A 20021-nucleotide genomic window follows, 5' to 3' on the forward strand; every position below is an offset into this window, starting at 1 on the left:
CTCACAGATTCACAAACCTTATGTTTCCATTCCAAGAAATTGTCAGAATACAGCTGGAAGTGCATAGCTTGTGGTGATGGATTATAAACTGAAAAAAAGCCTTTGTTTACTGACTGTAGGAGAAAGAACAATAGAAGCATAATAAGTAGACATGTAATGTGACTGAGACAGAAATTAAGGCTGACAACTGCCAAATGGATAAGCAAACAACACAAGGCTGGGTAGTCAGAAGCACTGTAATTGCATTCCCCTCTCTGTTCTGGGACAACACAAAACTTCAGAACAGGTTTGAAAGGATTATGTGCCTGATTACATTATTCTGTTGATGTTTCCTGTCATGTGTTTAGTGTAAAAAAGTTCTGAATGTCCCTGAGCCTGCAGAAGCCACAGCACACCTTGCTCAGGGAAGGCATTTTCAGCAGGAGTGCTTTGCCTGTCACACCCAAGAATTCATGCATAAAATAATCCATGGACACTCTGCCTCTCCTCACCTTTCTTTAACTTATTCTCTTTTTATTTAGCTTTTTTTTTCTAAATGTTACTTTAGGAAGTAACTTTCCCAACCTGGAAAATTAAAAATCCATGGCTACCTGGGGTTAATTTAAAGCTAAGGGGAGACAATCAGAGCTTACCTGTGAGAAAGGAAGGTTCATTTTATAAACAACTCTCAAAAGAGCACCAAGTGACACTCCATGTAAGAAGAAACTCATTCCATTATACAGATAATATATTCTCCATATTAAATAAATACAAATAAGGATTAAGCTATTTAATATGAATCAGCCTTTCTCTTGGACTTTCTTTTAGAAAAGGAGGTTACTTTGTCTTTTTCTTCCAATTTTTAAAATACCTATGACAACTTGCTTTTCTGCCTTTTTGTACTTGAACAAATGTGAGGTCATTGACATCTCATCACTTCCCTAATCTCCAGTTTCCACAAGATAATTTGCATGATTTTATTCATCTCATTTAACAAGAGTTTGAACCTCAAATACTGGCATCTTTTCCTAAATATCTTTAATTTATAATAACTAATACTTCATGAGAGATTTCTTGCTTTTCAAGTTAATATAGCTAACCCTTAGTGTAGAGCCTGAATTCATTTCATGCATTTATTTTAGTAAGTAGGTCCTTGTTAGCGCTTGCACAGTGCTCCTGCTGTCAGATAGACACCATCTGGTGGCTAATAAACAGATGTATCATTTCCAATTAAAAACAAGTATAAAAAATTTTCTTCTGGTCACCTTGGTGGAAGGGGGGTTGGGCCAGGGAATACTGAAGCAAACTGGACATCCATAAATCCACAGGCCCTGATGGGATGCACCCACAAGGGCTGAGGGAGCTGGCAGATGTCATTGCAAGGCAGCTCTTGATCATCTTTGACTGATGGTGGCAACTGGGAGAAGTGCCCAAAAGCTGGGGGAAAACAGATGTCACCCCCATTTTCAAGAAGGGCAAGAAGAAGGACCTATGGAACTACAGGCTAAATCTACCTCACTCTCATTTGTGCCCATCACCTCTTGTCACAGGACACAGCTGACAAGAGCCTGGCTCCATCCTTTTCTTACCTCCTGCTCAACATGGCATAAAAATCTCAATTTTTCTGCTCTGTGTACTGACTGTGAAAGTTCAGAGTTTTGCCACATTGAAAGCTTTCCTTAAGCTTGTGTTTTCTGGGCATAATTTATACATGGTGCCCAGTTCTTGATCTCTTCCCTTGTGATCCTGGTTTTGTCCAACATCAGAGATAAGTTACTGGATCAGGCAAAGCCATGGCTTGTCCTAATATAACTTATGGACAGAGAGGATCCTCATACAAAACATCTTAGTATGGGTGAATGTCTTTAAACCAGAAATGGGTTGGTCTTGACCCTTGGGCAGCACTCAGGAGCCAGAAGAGAACTTTCTCTCAGCTCAGCAAGCCACAGCAAGAACCTCCTGCAGAGATCAAGACATTAAGAGCAGTTCTACAAGAAAGAGAAGCAGACCTGCAATCACCCAAATTCAGCAGCTGTTTTCTACTCCCTGCAGTTCCCAGCCACACACACCTCTAGATGCCCACAAATATTCACATGCAGGTGAATATTTAAACATGCATGACTTCAGTTTCTAAATGTGGTCTCTCATCTCTGTCTTTTTTTTTTTTTTTTTTTTTTTGCTCCAGTTTGAAAGAACAAACTTCCATTTCCTATCAAAATATGCTGATGTCACCTCCAAAGACACCTTTTGGATGGGGCCTGTCAGTCATGTCCATTCAAAAATATAAACTTCTGGCTGTGAAATTTAGGCATCCTTCAGGCACTATTGAACTTAGCCTGAGACAGTTCTTAACACAAAGAAAACTGAATTCTAGCTGCCTACAAAACTCCACAGTCAAAGGGGGAGACCCCAAGAAGTTGTGTATAAACCTTAATCATCAGAGACTTGACTTTGCAAGTCCTGATGTAGATATACACATCCTTTGCTGGATCTAGCTTTTGAAAATCCCACTGCAGGAGGGAGGAATCCGGGTGGTAATGAGGATCCTAGTGCTCAGACAGTAATCTGAAGCCTGGGAATTATGTTTATCAGAAAGCAGGGATCTGCTTTTCCTCACCACTACAATCCAAGCCTACTGGTTTAAAATTCCATCTCTCATACAAGCAACAATAAATAAGACCAAGCCCTTGCCAAAAGAGACAGAGAGAAGCACTTCCTACAGGACTGGCAAAGTCTGTGAAATGCAGAGCTGTAAGTAAATCATCTCACTCCAGTCACAGGCCTGCATCCAGCAGAATAATTCAACACAAATTCCTTGGTGATTTATGCACCAAGAGCAAAACCCCTCTGCTTTGCAATAAACAATGGCTGGAGCATTTGGATAAGGCCTGTGATGAGAAGTTCCAGTGAGGGGAGGGAAAATTCCCTACAACTCAGCTCAAAAAGTGCTGCTCCAGCATCAAACTCCTAAAATACAGAAGACCATTTTCATGGATGTACAGCATGATAATAAAGGCCATTCATAAATAAACTGGGGTTGTGGGGGGTAATGAGATCATGGAAAAGGAAAAGAGAGATAATGATGGTGAAATGTTAATTTTTCAGCAGTTCAGACTCTGCTCCAGGCCCCCTCCAGGAAGCTCTCTGCTGTAAAACCTGGCAGGAAGGACATCAGGGATGAGTGGATGCTGGCACAGCACTTCCTCCTGCACCTAGAACTTTAGTGACAATGAACTCTGAGCTGGGTATATCCCATGTTGGGAAGGTGTCTTCACTGTAAAGATTCTTGGAACTATAAAAAGATGTTGGCCTCCAAGTGCAAAAGGGTTACAGCAGAAGATCTGCTCAGATTGTTGCCTCAGGCATGTGTTTGGCAGAGCTTTGGAAAGGAGCTGGATGGACAAGTGCCAAAGACACTGGCAGAGCTCATTGGCATTTTTCTACTTAGTGCTGTGTTTGCTCAATTACTGCACTTTCCCAGGCTTAAAGCTGTTTTCTCTTTTTCCAAGCACAGAATTCCTTGCAGACAGTCTCAGCATCTCTGTGAACATTGAAGATTTGCCTGCTAAAGACAATCAGGGAAGAATTGCAGGGACACAGTGCATCAGAGAGAGTTGTTGAGTCCCTGTGAAATAACCAGATGCTGTGAGGTGTTTCTGCCAAAGTGGTTCCATTTCACCAAAAAAAAAAAAAAAAAAAAAAAAAAAAAAAAAATATATATATATATATATATATATATATATATATATATTTGGTGAGATTAATTCACAATAATAACAGAAGAGGGACAGGGAAGCTGAGGAATTAAAGCATACAAGAGAATCTCCACTTTGAGGTTCAATAACCTCCAAAGTTAGCACAAGCAGTGACTGAATAACATTTCCTCTGGGACTGGGCATCACAGACTTTATTTTCAAGTCCTGAGAATTCTAAACAGTATGTGGAGTGAAAAAAGAGATGAAGATGTGACTACAAATCAGGTTGGTGAACGAAGAAGTCATTTGTTTAGGCAAGATAGAAGGGCTCAGCTGGGGCAAGCTATACCACAAATTGACCTTAACTACATTTTTGCAAAGGAAGAAACATCTATATCAAAAGACAATTAAAACAACATTTTAGCAGAACTCCCTGTTCTGATTTTATCTCTCTTTTAAAACTACTTTAAGTAGGGTAAGCAGATATATCCAGATTTGGGGTTTTTTGGTAAAGATTGAAAGAAGCAAAAGGTAAAAAGGCAAACCAGTATTGACAATTTGAGTTTGGCAGGAGCAGGAGGGGGCTGGGGATGCTCAGTCAAGAGCAGGTTCAACATGGGTACAACACAATGAAAGGCCAGAATTCATTACACACAGAGGTGAAGCAATTTTCCATACCAAAGGAAAACACAGTTAAAGATAGGAAGGAGGGAATATATTAGCTAGACAGTTTGACTAACAGAAACTCCCCAGTTTTGATTTAAGTTCTGTACTCTGTAAATAATATTTTAGTTAACACACTTTCCTACTTGCTCCTGCAAAACGAGTTATTGTATACATAGTCTCAATCTTTACATGTCTTCCCAGTTTCAGGCTTTTACAGCAAGAGGCATTTGGAGCTTTGAAAGCAATCATGCTATAGATAATGTAGCCTGTAAACTCCTGAGAACTTTGGTGAAGTTCTAGAAATGGGAAATAGAAATTAAAGTATGAAAAAACATTAGAAAATGAGCTGGGGCCTTATAGAAGCAGTGACATTAAAATATGCTCCACCACAATTAGAAATGAGCCAACTCTGCTTGTTTTTTTGTGGGGTGAGGCAATCTTATGTTAATAGATAAAGAGATAAAAATGTGACTTCCTCACTATGAGAATGGTCTCCACTTGGAATTTCAGTTCCTTCAAGGCTTTCCAGCTGTAGGTGCTTCAAGATGCCCTTTAAGAGGAAAATGTGCCAGTTTTCCATGAGTTAAGGTTTGGTCTCAGAAGGAAAACCACCTCTTTGTGACACTGTAAACTCAGATTATTCCATCTGTCATTTAGGGCTCCTAAGTGATAAATGTTACATTACAACCAGAAATAAAATTTATTATAAATTTCTACTGTGCTTCTTACACTTTTGTATATTTTCTTGACTAGCTGTAAGTCATCAGAGGTGTACTGCTAAAGGACAAAAAAACAATGACTGTAAATAAGATCACAGAATATTTGGTCCAAAGAGGGGGAAAATTTTCTTGAAAGTGGTGCAGTGTTGGAAGAGTTGGAAGCTGTGTGATCTCTATCCCAGGATATTTCAAAATGCATGAGTAATTTGATCTGGCTTTCAAAAGCAGAACTGTTTTGAGCAGAGAGAAGGTCTAAGGACAACCTATTAATTCTAAAATCATGTTGTTAAAACTTTGATTAATATTCAATAGCATGTAAAAATATAAAACCTGCTTTCTTTATGCAAAGTCATAGAACTCTTAGGGAGCATCCTCCCTGTCTCTGGATCAACAGTAGCATCACTGCAGAACTTGTTAAAAACTGAGTTTGAACTCATCTTCATCTGAGAAAAGAAAATCATCAAAAATAGAAGAAAATCACTAAGCCACAGATGTTTTTATAGCATTTTTTATATTACAGTGTAAGGATTGAGAGGAACTACTGCTGATAAGAGCATTCCTACAAAAAAGTCACACAAGAGAAACTCCTCTCCAGTGAAAATCAATGCTTAAATTAGGATGACAGAAAAGGTGTGCTACAACAGACAGACCTCCAGAGCTCTGCAAATTCTAAAACTGCAATTTTCATTTTCTACTTTTTAATATATCCCTCAGGCCTTCCTGAGATGACTGAGGTCCAGTGCTTTTCATTTTCAGTACTTTTAGCCTAAGATATCTGCTGGCAAATAATTCACGATTTCTATTTCAAATAATTGTTTATAATCCTCTCCATTTGAGTTAAAAAGAAGCAAAAAAAATTGAAATTCATATTTGGACATTCATGAAATAAAGCACTGCATTAGGCAGACTGTTTCAAACAAGCATTTTTATATTTGGATGTGCACTGGGAGATGAGGTGTGTTGTAACATCTTACAAATCAAACTTCAATTCACACTGTATTACTTGCACAATCTGCACTATATATTCCCTTAAAGTCTTTAACTGAAATTGTTCTGCTGTAGAATAGAAATATGTAACACAAACTGTGTTCTTATTTGGTGAAACCTTCCTTATTTGCAGCTGCATTTCTTTTACAAAAAAATAAAAAATAAATAAAAAAAAAAAAAAAAATTTGCTTTTTCTTATAGCCCAAAGCAGTCCAAAAAGCCAGAGAAGGATATTTTTACAGATTAAGAGACAGGAGTGAATGGAATTGTTGGTGAATATTGTAATGGTTCTTTATTTCCTTTTGTTATTAAGAACTTTAAAATTTTCTGAAACTGTCAATGCAGATAAATTCCCTGAGGATTAAAGGCATTAGAAGAGAATTCCCATTCTGTACCAAGAGTGAGCATAACAAATATGTGGTTCCTGTCTTTGGTGTGAAATCATCTGGGAACTGGCAACAACTGTGTGGTCAAAAGGAAGGTGCTGAGGCACCAGGAATAACCTCTAATAATTCTACAGTGCCACATCTAATCTTCCAACATAGAAACTTGAGTTAAAGAATGACTTTCAGATTAGATTCCTACTGAATAAGAGTGAAACAGTAATATTTAAATCTATGTTGCAAGCTGTATTTAAAAATTAGCAGTGTACTTCAACTTGTTGATGTATTTGAAAATAGCAGGCAGGACAGGCTTTGATTAAAAAGAAAGATAAATGCTGCTTCATCTGTCCACCAAAGCCTGAATTTAAACTTAAATTACACCAGGAAAAAAAAAAGAAAAAAAAAAAAAGGAAAAAAAAAAAAAAAAACCTAGAAAAAAAAGTTGAGTATAATCTAAGCAATCTAAGGGAGGGTCATAGTAAATTACCAAAAGGCACAAAATGACTGATGTCTGCCAAGGGAATAACTATCCACATCTAAGGCTGAGCTCAGATACCTCCATTGCACAAAAATGAAGAAACCACTTCACCAGCAGAAAGAGAGGGGTGGCCATTCTCCAGGTACATCTACACTAAAGCTCTAACATTACCCAGGAAATAAAAAACACATTTATTTTAGTGGTAACAGTCAAACTTGCAGTCAAGCAAATATGGAAGATAAAAGCAAGAAAAGTCATCTCTGAGAACAGACAATCAATTGCACATGTCTGGTCCTCTTTTTGTTTCTCATAGAAGTTTAAACCACAGGATTTCTATGAAATCATATCAGCACAGTGAAACATTATAATGGAGACAGCAAAATACAAATGAAGATGGAGTGTAAGCAGATGTACCTCTATTTTTAACTCAGCTGAGCTGTAAGGTCTGCTAAAACTTGGGAATTCCTCTGGCCAGTCACAAATTAGTTTAGCACTTGTAATATTTACTAACCACACAGCAGGGGTTGTAATCTCATTCTGAGTTTACCTGTTCCATACAGGAGCTTGGCCCAGAGTAACTGCCATGCAAAAGGTACAAAAAATTTACACAAAACCTTTGAAGCAAAAACAGAGGAAATTTCAAAGCCTTGCAGAACCTCAGTAGAGTTTGATGGTCTCACTTCCACTTGCCAGTTTTCATCATCTTGCCCCCAGTAAGGAGCAATTCCTCTCACATTAAAAGTTAGTGCTTAACTCCTGGAAAAACTACATGCAGTATTTCAGCTTTAGCTAAAAAGATAACAAAATATTTTACAAAGCTTATTTGCCATCCATCTTACCAACAGCAGCTTTTGCAGGCAATCATGTAGGGGCAGATCATATAATAAAAAATGGTTGGAGTTTGATTATTCAAAAGACAAATGGTAAAAAATGCCATCTTTCTTTATATATACAAATTCTTTTAAAACAGATATTTGCTGAGGCTTTTTTTCTATTCCTTAATACCCTAGTTCATCTCTTCCTAGATAGATATCTTATAATAGAATATTGCTAGCTAGCAGTTTACTCAAATCTTTCTTTCTTTACTCAGTATTTATAGTACAAACAAAATACAATAAAACAAAAATTGTTTTGTTTTGGATTTCTTTTAGTTATTGTGGGAAATCCTTAAAAATCATGACTGGCTTGTTTTGTCTTATTTTAAAACAAACTTATTGTATGTTTGCAAAGAAAAAAATTATAAATATACAAAAAACCCCCCACTGGGAACACATATGGATGTCTTCAGATGAATAAAACTTGTAAAACCAGGAGTAAAAAAATCAAATCAATCTCAAAACTGTCAAATAGTTTCACACTGATTCATGATGTGAACACCAGCTTCTGATTATTCACCAGATTTTGTGACCATACCCTCCAATAAAAATTCACCAATGTAAATAACAATTCCTTTCCTTTGAACAAATCAGTACCTAAAAAACCCCAAAAACTGAAGTATGACATTCTTCCAGGAATAAGCATTATACTAAAGCATAGATGATAATTGTTGGGTGCATTTTTGTTATAGTAAATTATAATCAGAGCCACAAAAAAAAAAAAGCAGTGAGGACATTATTTTCAATGTTCTGATCAACCCAAGATTTCATTTGTTGAAGGAAGTGGAAATGAATGAATTGCTTCACCTCAGAACCAGGTCTCTTGGTGTTTTATAGAAGTCCACATTACCTTATGAGATCAATAGGCTGAAACTTGTAAAACACTCCATATCTTGCCCATTCTTGATACAGCAACTAAAGAAAGACAAAAAAAAAATTACTTTAAATGAGTTATCCCTTCTGTTTTCACAAACCCCTTCTAAGAGTTAAAAATATTTGCTGCACTCCTGGAGCTGCTAAACTCAGTAGTGCCCATAGAAAAGCCACTTTGTCCCCATGTTGGGGACATCACACAAGGCCATGTCTGCTGCTGGCCATACAGATTCCCCCACAGCTCACAGAGAGCTCAAGGGAAGGATCAGATTCTACACAAACTTCTTGCAGCAGGAGGAATCCAGCTGGAAGAGGAGCAGGGATAAAAGGAAACCTTGCAGGACCTAGGGTAGATGGACCACAATGCACACAACTGCAACAGGCAAAGAATTTGGGATGGTCTTGCTTATTCCCCTCTTTCATTCCCATGATTTATGACACCACTGAAGAGGATTGTCCTGGCTGCCATACTGATATTTTCATATGAATATTTGTTCTTGTCTATTCAAAATCACCCCCCAGCATTATTTATTTCCATAAATAATCATACTAATAAATGCACTCAAATATACAAAAGAAGAAAGTTAAAACTGTTACATTCCTAAAACTCCCCAAAGGCTGCTTTAAACACAGCTAGAGAATGGAATTTGAAGAGCAAAGAGAAAGCTCTGTCTAAAATAGCATTCCATTTAGGAACAGGTACTTTCTGTAAGTTTACAGGAATGTTCTAATCTGCTTCTAATAATAGGGATGCTGCTCTAGTACATGACAAGAGTGGATTTCCCAGGTGGGATACAAAGCACTCATGGATTTTTTGATGTCAAACATAAAGACAGCAATGAAGGGTTACAAGTTTCCAGTGGGCCAGAAGCTTCAAGACTAAACCAGTGTTTATACTCATGGTGAGTTATTATCATTCTGCTGATTTTTTTTTTTTTTTTTTTAAGAGCAGAAATCACACTGAAACTGGGAAATTCCTTTGCTTTTAGGAAAAACTGAAACCCTCTCAGGTTTTCATTGCAGGTTTCTAATTCTCACAGGATGGGACAAAAGTGTTGTGTCACTGTGCATTTTGTCCAAGGAAATCCTGAAGAAGGTTGATAAGGATTAACCTTTTATGTAATAAACTGGTACATAAACCTGAATTACTTGTGCTGCCCTATTGGCATAAGTACCCCATAAGGACTCAGTTCATTTTTGGGGCTTTTACAAGAGAAAGTTGAATTTCAAGACACAGATAAGTTAAAGTGGGCAAAATAAAAGGGGGCAGAAGGGGAAAAAAAAAGCTTTAAAATGCCCTCCTTTCTTTTAAACCTGATCAGGGTTCTTCAGGAAATTAAACACTGAGACTATTAGATTCAGATAGAAAACAGATGATGCTATGCATAGGAATACTACAGAAGATTCAAGGCCTAGGCAGCAGGGACATATGTGAATAATCAATGAAGTATTTCTGGAAAGAAGCTTTTATGTTTTTAATACTTAACACTTCATAACTGAGCCTAATAGGCAGAATAAAAAGAGGGCAGCACAAAATGCAACTAGTAGGGGGAATATTTTTCCAGACACTGGTCCTTCCAGGCCCTCTTCCCCCCCCATTCCACAGTACCCAATCTTCCTCTATTGACTAATGTTTAGTTTTTTTCTCTAAATTTTTGCTTTCCAAGTCTGTTATCTGTGGAGCTGCCTGTCAAAAAAAAAAAATCTACAAGTCCAGAGCAGACAATTCCTTCATTAACAAAAAGTTCAAGGAAACAGACACAAATAAAAAAGTTTTTTTTATAGTTTTTTTTCTAACTTTGTCTTGCTTACCAAGATTCATACACTAAATTAAATTGTATACAGCACATGAAGACATCTAGTGGCTGAATGGCAACATTATTTACCAAAAGCTACTAAGATTGTGTTTTCAACTTTTACTAATTCAGCATTGGGGAAATCAGATTTATTTGTATGAACTCAGTCTTCATAGTATACTAAATATTAAAGGTTTCCAAACATTCCCTTTTTCTTCATTTTTCCCTCTTCCCCTTTCCCTGCTAATTTCCCTCTGCATTTCCTACCCTATTATTTGCATATCAAGGAAAATAAAGTGAGCAAACTTTAGAAAACAATATAAAAATAAACTTAGTAGATTACTTCTTAGTAACTATAAATCTAAATAGATTATTTAATAATACTTAAATGCTTTTTCCCCCATTTCTAAAAGCAAGCATATATATTAAACACAGTTTGAATTCACACTGTTTCTCTTGAGGGTTGATCTATTTCTGAATGTCTTTTGATAGTTAGAAATTTTATTTACAAAATAATTGGAAGCAGATTTTTAGAAATTGCATGCAATTTAGTTGACTGCACAATCAAATGAAAAGTACAGCTATGTTTTATTTTAGTAACCACGGCTCTCTAGGAGAATTTGGTTAGGAAAATAAAATTATTAAATTAGTTATTTAACAATTTTAGCTTCCTGATACGTTGAAAATCTTGTCTGTGTGCAGAGGGAAAATGGAACCATTTCAAGATGTAAATTTCAAATTAAATTAACTGGCATGCTTGATAAGAAGACATTATAAAAATCTTGCAACAACATTTTTATGTGCAGAAATAGAGGAAAATATGCAATTCAAGAAATGTATGCATTTGTTAGAACATCTACTTGTTTGTACAATGGCTAATGCTTTACAATGAGATTAAGAACATCATTTATTATACTAAATATAATATGAAATAAATTTTGCAATGTATTTTACCTTTCTTTCATTCATGTCATCATTTTGGCCTTCATATTCACCCTGGAGAAAGAAAATAATTTAATGACTGATGTAAAAGCAGAAAAAAATGAAGTTTGGTTACCTGTTCCTACATTGTTGATTTTTCTTTTAGGTCACAACTTGAAATGTACTTATATAAGAGTTTTTATATTGGAACCAAAGTTAGAAAAGATTTGCAATGTCACAGATAATAAATAATAATGTCTGTGAGTGGATGCCTCCTGAGTGACACCAGCAGAGAAATGGATTTTTAGCAGTGCATACGTACATCGTGAAGTGGGTAGGCTGCATCATAAACATTGTTTGCTATTAATGTGCCAATGCCTAAAAGAAAAAGAAAAATTCAGGGGGTCAACAGGCACAATTAAACAGAAAATGTTACTACAGATTTCACTTCATGACATTCCAGAGGGGACAGAGCTGTATAACTGACAATATTCAGAATGAGAATAGAGCAACATGGGAGTTCCTGGCTGTGGAAAACCTTTTTCAGAGAAACTCATTTGCATAAAGTGCTTTTTCTTCAGTGAACAGCACAGTGCAAAGACTCTTCTGACCACTTTCTCAACGTGATAGCAAAGAGCCCCATGGCTAAGGAGCAAAATATCCAGAAATCCTTCTTGAATCTCTACAATGGTCAGAACCACAGATCCCAACTGGCCAACAATTAAAAAAAAACCCACAAAAAACTTCCACAGAAGTTTGTGGTTATGAAATCATACAATGGTTTGAGTTGGCAGGGACCTTAAAGATCAGCCAGTTTCTGCCCCCTCTGCCATGGGCAGGGACACCTTCCACTATCCCTGGTTGCTCAGAGCCCCATCCAGCCTGGCCTTGGACACTGCCAGGGAGTTCAGTTTAGCAAGGGAATTCCCAGCAGCACCTGTAGATACAAGATCCCTACTGACTCTCAAGACCTGCAATTCTTACAGCAATTCCATCTTCAGTCTCTGGAGGTGAAAGCAATTGCTCCATAAAAAGGCAAACAAAGATGAGTAATCTCTAATAACTAGCATATATATATATATATATATATATATGGAGGCTTTTAAGCATATCAAAACATAGAACACCACCAAGTAAACAGTTCAAAAAGCAGCACCTGCCAAATGATGTTTTGGAAATTGAGAATGCCTGCAATTTTTAAAACCATATTTTCATTTTTGTCTAAAGGAAACAGTGTGGCAGTCATAAATTTAAAGTTTGTGCTGGGAAAAGTCATTTTGGTTGAAAAAGAAAAGGCATTTTGTGTGGCTTTCATTTTGCTATGCTTTTCATATAATTTAAAAAAATTTATATCTCCTATTCAAGGAAACCTAAATTAATCTGTTTTCTTGTATCAAAAAGGTGTTATTGGAGCTTCCCTGCCCAAAATCACACCAGGACTGTGCAGAATCTTGCTGCAGCACATTATTTGCCAGGACCTTTGGACATTGTGATCTGTCCATAGGTGGTCGAGCTTACAGAAAGATTTCCAGAAAATATATCAGACAGGGAGCACCATCACTTCTTTTGCACTAGGGAGATATGTGCCATGATCTCACAATGGGTGAGAGAAAAGAGTGGAGAAAAGAAAGTATGTACACCTGTATAAATTCTGAACCTCAAGAAAATTAAGTAAGTTCTGAACCTCAAGCTCCAGATATTTCAGCATTATCCCAAAAGTATCTTCAAAACAGTCATATTTAAGTCATATATTTCACTAGGCAGCTCAGGGAGGTAATTTTTAAAGCTGAAGCAATAAAATAACCTGGAAAGGTGAATCATTCAATTGAAATGGCAAGAAAAATACAGTCCTGCAAGACATATTGCAGTTGACATCTGAATTTTCCAAAGCAGATCATACAGTAATGAAATCCAATTTTATAACAATTCATGAAATGTGAGTTATATGCCAGATACTGCACCTGTAGAAATGAAAAGCCAGCTCCCATTACCATCCAAACCATGGATTAGAAATTCTGATTTTCTGCCTCAGAAAAAACCATTTAGTTCAATCTCTATTTTTTTTTCTTTTGTCAAGATGTTCCAGCATATTTAGTGTCCTGCTAGAAAAATCAACATTCTCTGAGATACCTAAACAATTCCTTTCAAAAGCCTCTGATTCTGCACCCTCCACCTTACCCATGCTGCTTCTGGCCTTTGTAGATGTGCGCTTCAAAATTTCCCTCACCTGAAAAAAAGAACAGTGGGATAACACACAAATACTCTTTTAGAATGAATTTTATCATGGAATTAGCAATAAAACAAAGTTCTAAAATAGGTGGCTTCTGTTAGTTTGCACGTGTATTTAAATCATTTAGCAGATTTTATTAGTGGGTTATCTGCTCTAACATTTGTGGGTTAAATCCTGCTGTGTCATCCTCATAGAAGTATTTGATGTATAAGGACTACATGGAAAGAAATATAGCTAAAGATTAGGAGCAGGGCTGAAAAGAGCTTTGAACAATGAAGAGGAGTCAATAGCTTCCCTGCACAGCATTTCCCAACCCTGGACCACCGTGCAGTCCCAGAAAGGAATTCCTTACACACATATATGTCAGGAATTAGTGTTCTGCAAGAACACACAAATGCATAAATTAATGGAAGTAGCAAAGTTGAAACTAAAACACTCCCTGTAAATCCCATTCTAAAACTCCCTAGCAAATCCCACTCAGCATAAGAAGACAAGGATATGTTATTTTTATTAACTTACTATTCGGCTGCGGGTTGCATTGTCAAAAAAGGTGTCTTTGTCTTTGATGTTATACCTAAAATATTGAGGAAAAATAAAATCAGCTCAGTTTGAAGACAAGCAACAAGTAAGACAACATAAAATATTCTAATGTAGAAGTCACTCAGGAACCACAGCTAATCAGAAAAACAGATGTTTAAAGGGAGTATGGATGACATAGTACAGCATAATAGAATGTGCTGCTCAAGACCCAGTCATTCAGAGCTCTACCAGGATTGTACTGATGGTAGGCATAAAAATGCAAAATGACTAGCTAATATAAAATGCCTTTTGGACAAGAAGAACCTCTCTATTGTTTACAGAAGATGACCTTTGAATGTTTTTCTCAACACTATTACATGCTGAGGTTATGTTATTAGGTTTCAACCAGTCTAATGCTGGAAATCTGGAAAACCAGATTTTCATTATTCTTTTCCTGGTCACTAAACAGTCAGCATTTCACTTGATTTCAAATAACCATTCCACTGGAACTATGCCTTCCCTTAAACCTGAAAATCATCATACATGAAATTAGCTTCCCAGTTTATTCTTCTTCATCAATTTGATTCATATTCAGAATTAATTAAAATTGTCAGAGGGCAATAAATGAAATGGTGGGTCACTATATTTATTGCTGAATTTTATTTATTGGACATAAATACAAGGAGACACCCAGGAGGAGAAAAAGAGTGTTTCATGTCAAACTGGGCCCAGAAATACTATTCTGAGTGAGAGGGCAGGTGTCAAGAATTCCTTATCTGCATATTATTAGCTGAGTTTTAATTGCTACAATAAATCTATCAAGATGGGAAATACCACCATATTTCTACCAGCTCTTGCTTTTTTCAAAACAGGCAGCAATATCCTTAACCAAACAATCAGGAGGATGGTGGGAGGATTTCTACATTTCAAGCTAAACATATGGGAATTTTATTTGATGCACTGCTTCCAGTGCCTTATCCCGCAGAAATAAGTACAACACTGGTAGAAAGTCTCTGCATCTTAGATTTCTGTTAATCCACTGAAAATCTGACAATTTTGGATATTTCCTCAGGATTTCCAGATATACTTGATGAATTTCTGAATTTTGACTGAAATGTAGGAAAAAGAAATTACAACACTAAAACAACTGAATTCCAGCTTTCTTCATTGTCCATCACATTTACAAGTACTCACAAATATATTTTCTCTCTGGAAAACGGGTAGGACAAGGTTTTCATCTTGGTATTTTCTTGTTGTGGCACCTGGGGTTGCAGAGGTTCAGTCAATTTGCACCATATTTCATTTAATGTTTTGAGTATTCCCTTTTCTTCTGTGATTTCATACATCTGAGGAAATAAAACTGTACATTAGCATGTCCCTTCCAAAATTACACTAATGAAGAAAGGTAAAAAAAAAAAAAAAAAAAAAAAAATTTGCTGTACACATATGTTTAAATCTGTAATTAAAATAAGAGTCTTCTCTGAAGACATATTCCCATATAACTGTAAGCACCTGAATCCATATGGGCTGCAGTCCCAAAAAGTTCTTGTCCCTCACAAGCTGCTTCCAGGGGAAAAAAAAAAAACACCAAAAAATCTCAGTGTAGAATTGCTAATACAATAAAAAATAGTAAAGAACAAGTTCCTCACCCAGAGTTCCAGTACCTGCTCATTTCACAGTTAAACCACCTGTCTAGAAGGATGCTCTGAGGGAGATAATATTAAAATCTTTACTAAAATCTGGGGGGGGAAAGTTACATTTACTGCCTTCCTCTCATCCACTAAGCAGGGAACTTTACAGTAGAAGGATATATAGTTAGTTAGCCTGGACTTTCCCTTTGTGAAACTTTATTGTCTGTGCCTGAGGAATGTTTTGTCCTTCAAATGCCTTTCAGCTGCAGGTGGTATGACTTTCTCCATAACTATTCCAAGTTCTGAGGATGGAATATTAGGGATGTTATTTCCTGGCTCTTCCCTCTTGTAAATTGTAAAAACTCCAAGTGGCTCCCAGTCAGTGGGTACCAAGTCCTTTGGAAGTGGATGGAAAGGGGTCCTGCCAATTCCTTCAGTGCTCTGGGATCAATTCACAAGGCCCCATGGATTTCTGAGCATCCAGTGGATACTGATGGTCCCTTAAAAATTCAGTGGCCACAAATGGAAAGCCACAAACTGTTCCCACAGCTGCAGTCCTCTGCCTCAGGACCAGGCAGTCCAAGATGATTAATATTGAAGACTGAGGCAAAAAAAAAAACATTGAAAATATCCATTTTTTCATCATCCCTGTTTGTCAGATGACCACTTCCAACGAGTCTTGGTCCAATATTTTTCTCACAGCTTCTCTTGTTACTAAAATATTTTAAAAAGTCTTTTAATTGTGTGGCACAACACTGGCCAGTTTCAACTCTAGATGAGTTTTGGCCTTTTGTGTTTCCTCCCTGAATATGTGAACCACAGCTTTGTAAACTTCCTGTGAGGCCTGGTCTTGTTGCTAGAGATGGAAAATTTCTTTTTCTTCTCCAGCTCCATGAGGAATTCCCTGTCCAACCAAGCACTCAGGGAGCACCCCCAAGCAGATTCCCAGGGACCACTGCTGAGTAGTTCCATGAATGGTTTTGAGTTTATTCTCTTGAAACCTAGAGCAACACTCTGCTGAGTTTTTTTTTTTCTCATTAGACTGAATATTTTAAACTCAACCATTTTGTGGTTGCTGTAGCTAAGGCAGCCTCCTATTATCATATACTCCACATCCTTCTTTATTCACAAGTACCCACTCTGGGAGGGCATCTTTCCTAGCTGGCTCATTGAATCCTTGTGGCAAAGGATTTTCTTCAACACTCTTCAGGAATTTCTGAGACTTGATTGTCACAGCAGTGCAGTATTCCCAACTAATGCTTGGGAAGTGGACATTTCCCATAAGCACATGAAGTTTCTCCTGCTTGCCTATGGAATAATTCATCAGTTCTATACAACATACAATGACATCTGCCTTGTTTTCAACCCCCCTAACCCTCCCCCAGAAGCTGCCAACCTTATAATCCCTTAACTGCAACCTCTCCCTTCCATACAGGACAACTCCTGCACCTCTCCATCTCTGCCTATCCCTCCTGAACAGCCTTTATTTCCCTATCCCAGCACTCCAGTCCCAGGATTCATTCCCCCAAGACTCACTAAAGCCAGGGACATCACAGCTCTGGCCACAGAACAACCTCCCTGTTTGTTTCTTGTACTCATGTTTGAGCCTGGCACAGTCTCACTCACCAAAACAGCTCTATTTTCAGATCCAGAAGTTTGTATATGGTTAAAAGGGCTCAGAGGGTATCTTTTCCCAGCATGTCTTATATTCTGAAAGATGATTTAAAACTGAGCATTTGGAGAAAAAATTTTGTAACCAATTCATTTTTAGAGGTGGATAAATACTTTCCCCTGAAAATGCCTTTTTAAAAAAAATTATTTGATAAGATCCTTGAATAAATAAAAATAGCACCACAGAAAATACCTAATGTGCCTTGAGAGCAATATTTTGTATCTTTGAACAAAATCAGAACTTTCCTTATAGTGGTTACTGGCTGAATTTTTTATTTTATATTGCCAAATCCCCAAAATACAAGATTTCAGTTTTGTCAAAGTGGATTATTTTTTTCCTTCAAAGGAAATTCCTCTTTCAACTGTTTTTAATTTTAAAAAACATCCAAACCCTAGGATATGAATAAAGTTTTCCTGTCAAGCTTGTTTCTGGTAGTGGTGCCATTTCTGCGGCTAGAGATAAGAGAGGTTTTTTTTTTATTTTTGGAGATAACAGAGGCTTTTTCCTTCCAATCAGAGGAAAGAAGTGCATGCAGAACAATTGTGAATGACGAGGGTGCCATCACAGATTATCAGCTCCTAGACAGACCTTAAACTAGGCCAAAATTATGGCAATATTCATAAATTAAAATAGAGTAAAATTTATTTTGGTGCATCTACAAGAAACTTAGAGGGGAAAATTCCCATGAGGGCAAAAGGACAGAGAAATAAGCAGGCACTAAAAATGCATAAAAAGAATTAATTTTGGAAGGGATCAAAGAGAGGAGATGAATATGCAGAAAGTTTCTAGGAGTACTGTAGTTGTCTAAAACCTACTCATTTTCAAAGATTGATTGGAAATATCCTTTGTGTTTTTTCCCCTGGGATGTAAACCTATTAAGAGTGTGCAAGATGATTTGGCCAGTCTTCTGATGACAGTTTGTAACAGCATGGAATGTGAAGCACAATGAAGTGTTGGTGGGTGAAAACAAGACAAAAAAAGTCAAACAAACAAAGATCAAACAATACTGTGGGAGAAAAAAAATCCATTTTTCCTTTATTTCTAATGACAATGCAAAGAAATAAGTGCTCTTTAGTGCAGCTGATGAGTATCACTAACTAAAAGCACAAGTCAGTTCCCCTCCCCTTGGTGTAGTTGTTAACCAATAGATTAATTTCTGGAACACAGATTGGGGGATTTGCTACTCTGAATTTTCAAGGTTTGCCAGCAACTCTGCTGAAAACAGACAGAAAAGAAGAAGGTGAGCTGAAGATTCAGTGACAACAGGCAGGTCTGAATTCACTAAGTCATTGTTACCACCAAAACAGATTCTCTGGAGAGAGCCTCTCACTTTGGAGAAGTCTCAAGACAATGACCAGTTTCCTACTATCTTCCATACCACCCCTCACCTTTGAGGGAATTTCCTTGACTAAAATCCAGACAGCTCCTGCCTTCTCAGCTTTCAAACCCCTCCTTAACACTCACCTCTGTCATCACCCTCCTGAATGCAGTCCATCAGCCAGCTGCCTCCATGGCCTTTAAAAACCCCTTTGGAAATCCCATCTTAAATACAGCTCTGAACAATAAATCATCTCCAAAGGCTTGGAAATGTGAAAAAATAAGCCTGACAGTTCATTTTCTCTGATTTTTGAAACAAAGTAATTCCATGGGCTTTTATACATTTAAAGATTATTCTGATCCCTGCTCCTTCAATCATAAAACTTGTTGATAGAAAATGGGAAATATTTACCTTTTTAGTGGGCATTTTTATTTTAAGGAGTTCTGCTTCTCGACTGAGGACTTGCCAAGGTGCATGTATACGGACAAAACTCAGTCCTTGGCTCTTGTTCTGAAACATAAAAAAAGGGAAAACAATGCATTTAAATGCTCTTGAACACAATGTAGTGCTAATGTCTCAACTTGTCAGCTCCAGTTAAATCATTCAACAATAGGCAACCATCACAGGGAATAACCAAATTCTGCTACAGCTGGGCTGCAAAGTGAGGTTTTCCTTAAAAGCAGAATCTTTTACGTTCTAAAATCCCTTTATCTACTGCCTCCAGTGTAACTGTGTGTGCACCAGGACGACAGAAAGATACAGGATGAGATTTTGGAATGATACAAATGAGGAACCCCCAAGATACAGCTTTTTTTATGTATATTGATATTTTAGGAGGGATCTGATTTCTTCACTGGGTTTTCGTGTCCATCTGAAGCAACAAGATTAAAAAAAAAAATTCTCCTGCTCTGGGTGGGCTTTGCTTTAGTTCTCATTTTCAGTTTTGCCCAGCTGTTTTCCAGACACTTCATCATATTAGTGGTTCCTTACAGAGGATCAGGCAAACCTAAAGAAAACATAAAAAAATTAACTTCTGAATAGAGGTATTATATCATTATGTAAATTATTGGTTATGCTGGTCAGAAGCATAAAATGCCCAAAAGAACTTTGGCACATCCAGTTTTTTGTCAGCTGTGCAGAAGATGTCCTGTTAGCACATCTGAGCTACAGAAAGGCACCCTGAGAGCAGAAAGCAGCACCCCTGAGACAAACATGAAAATTAAATGGAGGAAGGTTCAGACACAGTTTTCCTCAAGGCACACAAATAAATTGTACCAGT

The 20021-nt window shown here is 37.1% G+C and overlaps 1 protein-coding gene across 1 annotated transcript in view; it reads right to left on the reverse strand.

The window, feature by feature from the left end:
• Nucleotides 1-20021, reverse strand: part of ANO2 (anoctamin 2) — a 147007-nt gene that overhangs the window by 96718 nt on the left and 30268 nt on the right. Inside the window, exons 4-10 of the mRNA XM_056515366.1 lie at nucleotides 19154-19252; nucleotides 15316-15467; nucleotides 14122-14176; nucleotides 13551-13599; nucleotides 11695-11750; nucleotides 11406-11447; nucleotides 8633-8697 (exon numbers count right to left, since the gene is read on the reverse strand). Of these exons, the coding sequence (XP_056371341.1) occupies nucleotides 8633-8697; nucleotides 11406-11447; nucleotides 11695-11750; nucleotides 13551-13599; nucleotides 14122-14176; nucleotides 15316-15467; nucleotides 19154-19252 (518 nt within the window). The remainder of the gene's footprint in view (nucleotides 1-8632; nucleotides 8698-11405; nucleotides 11448-11694; nucleotides 11751-13550; nucleotides 13600-14121; nucleotides 14177-15315; nucleotides 15468-19153; nucleotides 19253-20021) is intronic.

Source organism: Oenanthe melanoleuca, chromosome 1A (genome assembly GCF_029582105.1).
Source record: "Oenanthe melanoleuca isolate GR-GAL-2019-014 chromosome 1A, OMel1.0, whole genome shotgun sequence".
Lineage (NCBI taxonomy): Eukaryota > Metazoa > Chordata > Aves > Passeriformes > Muscicapidae > Oenanthe > Oenanthe melanoleuca.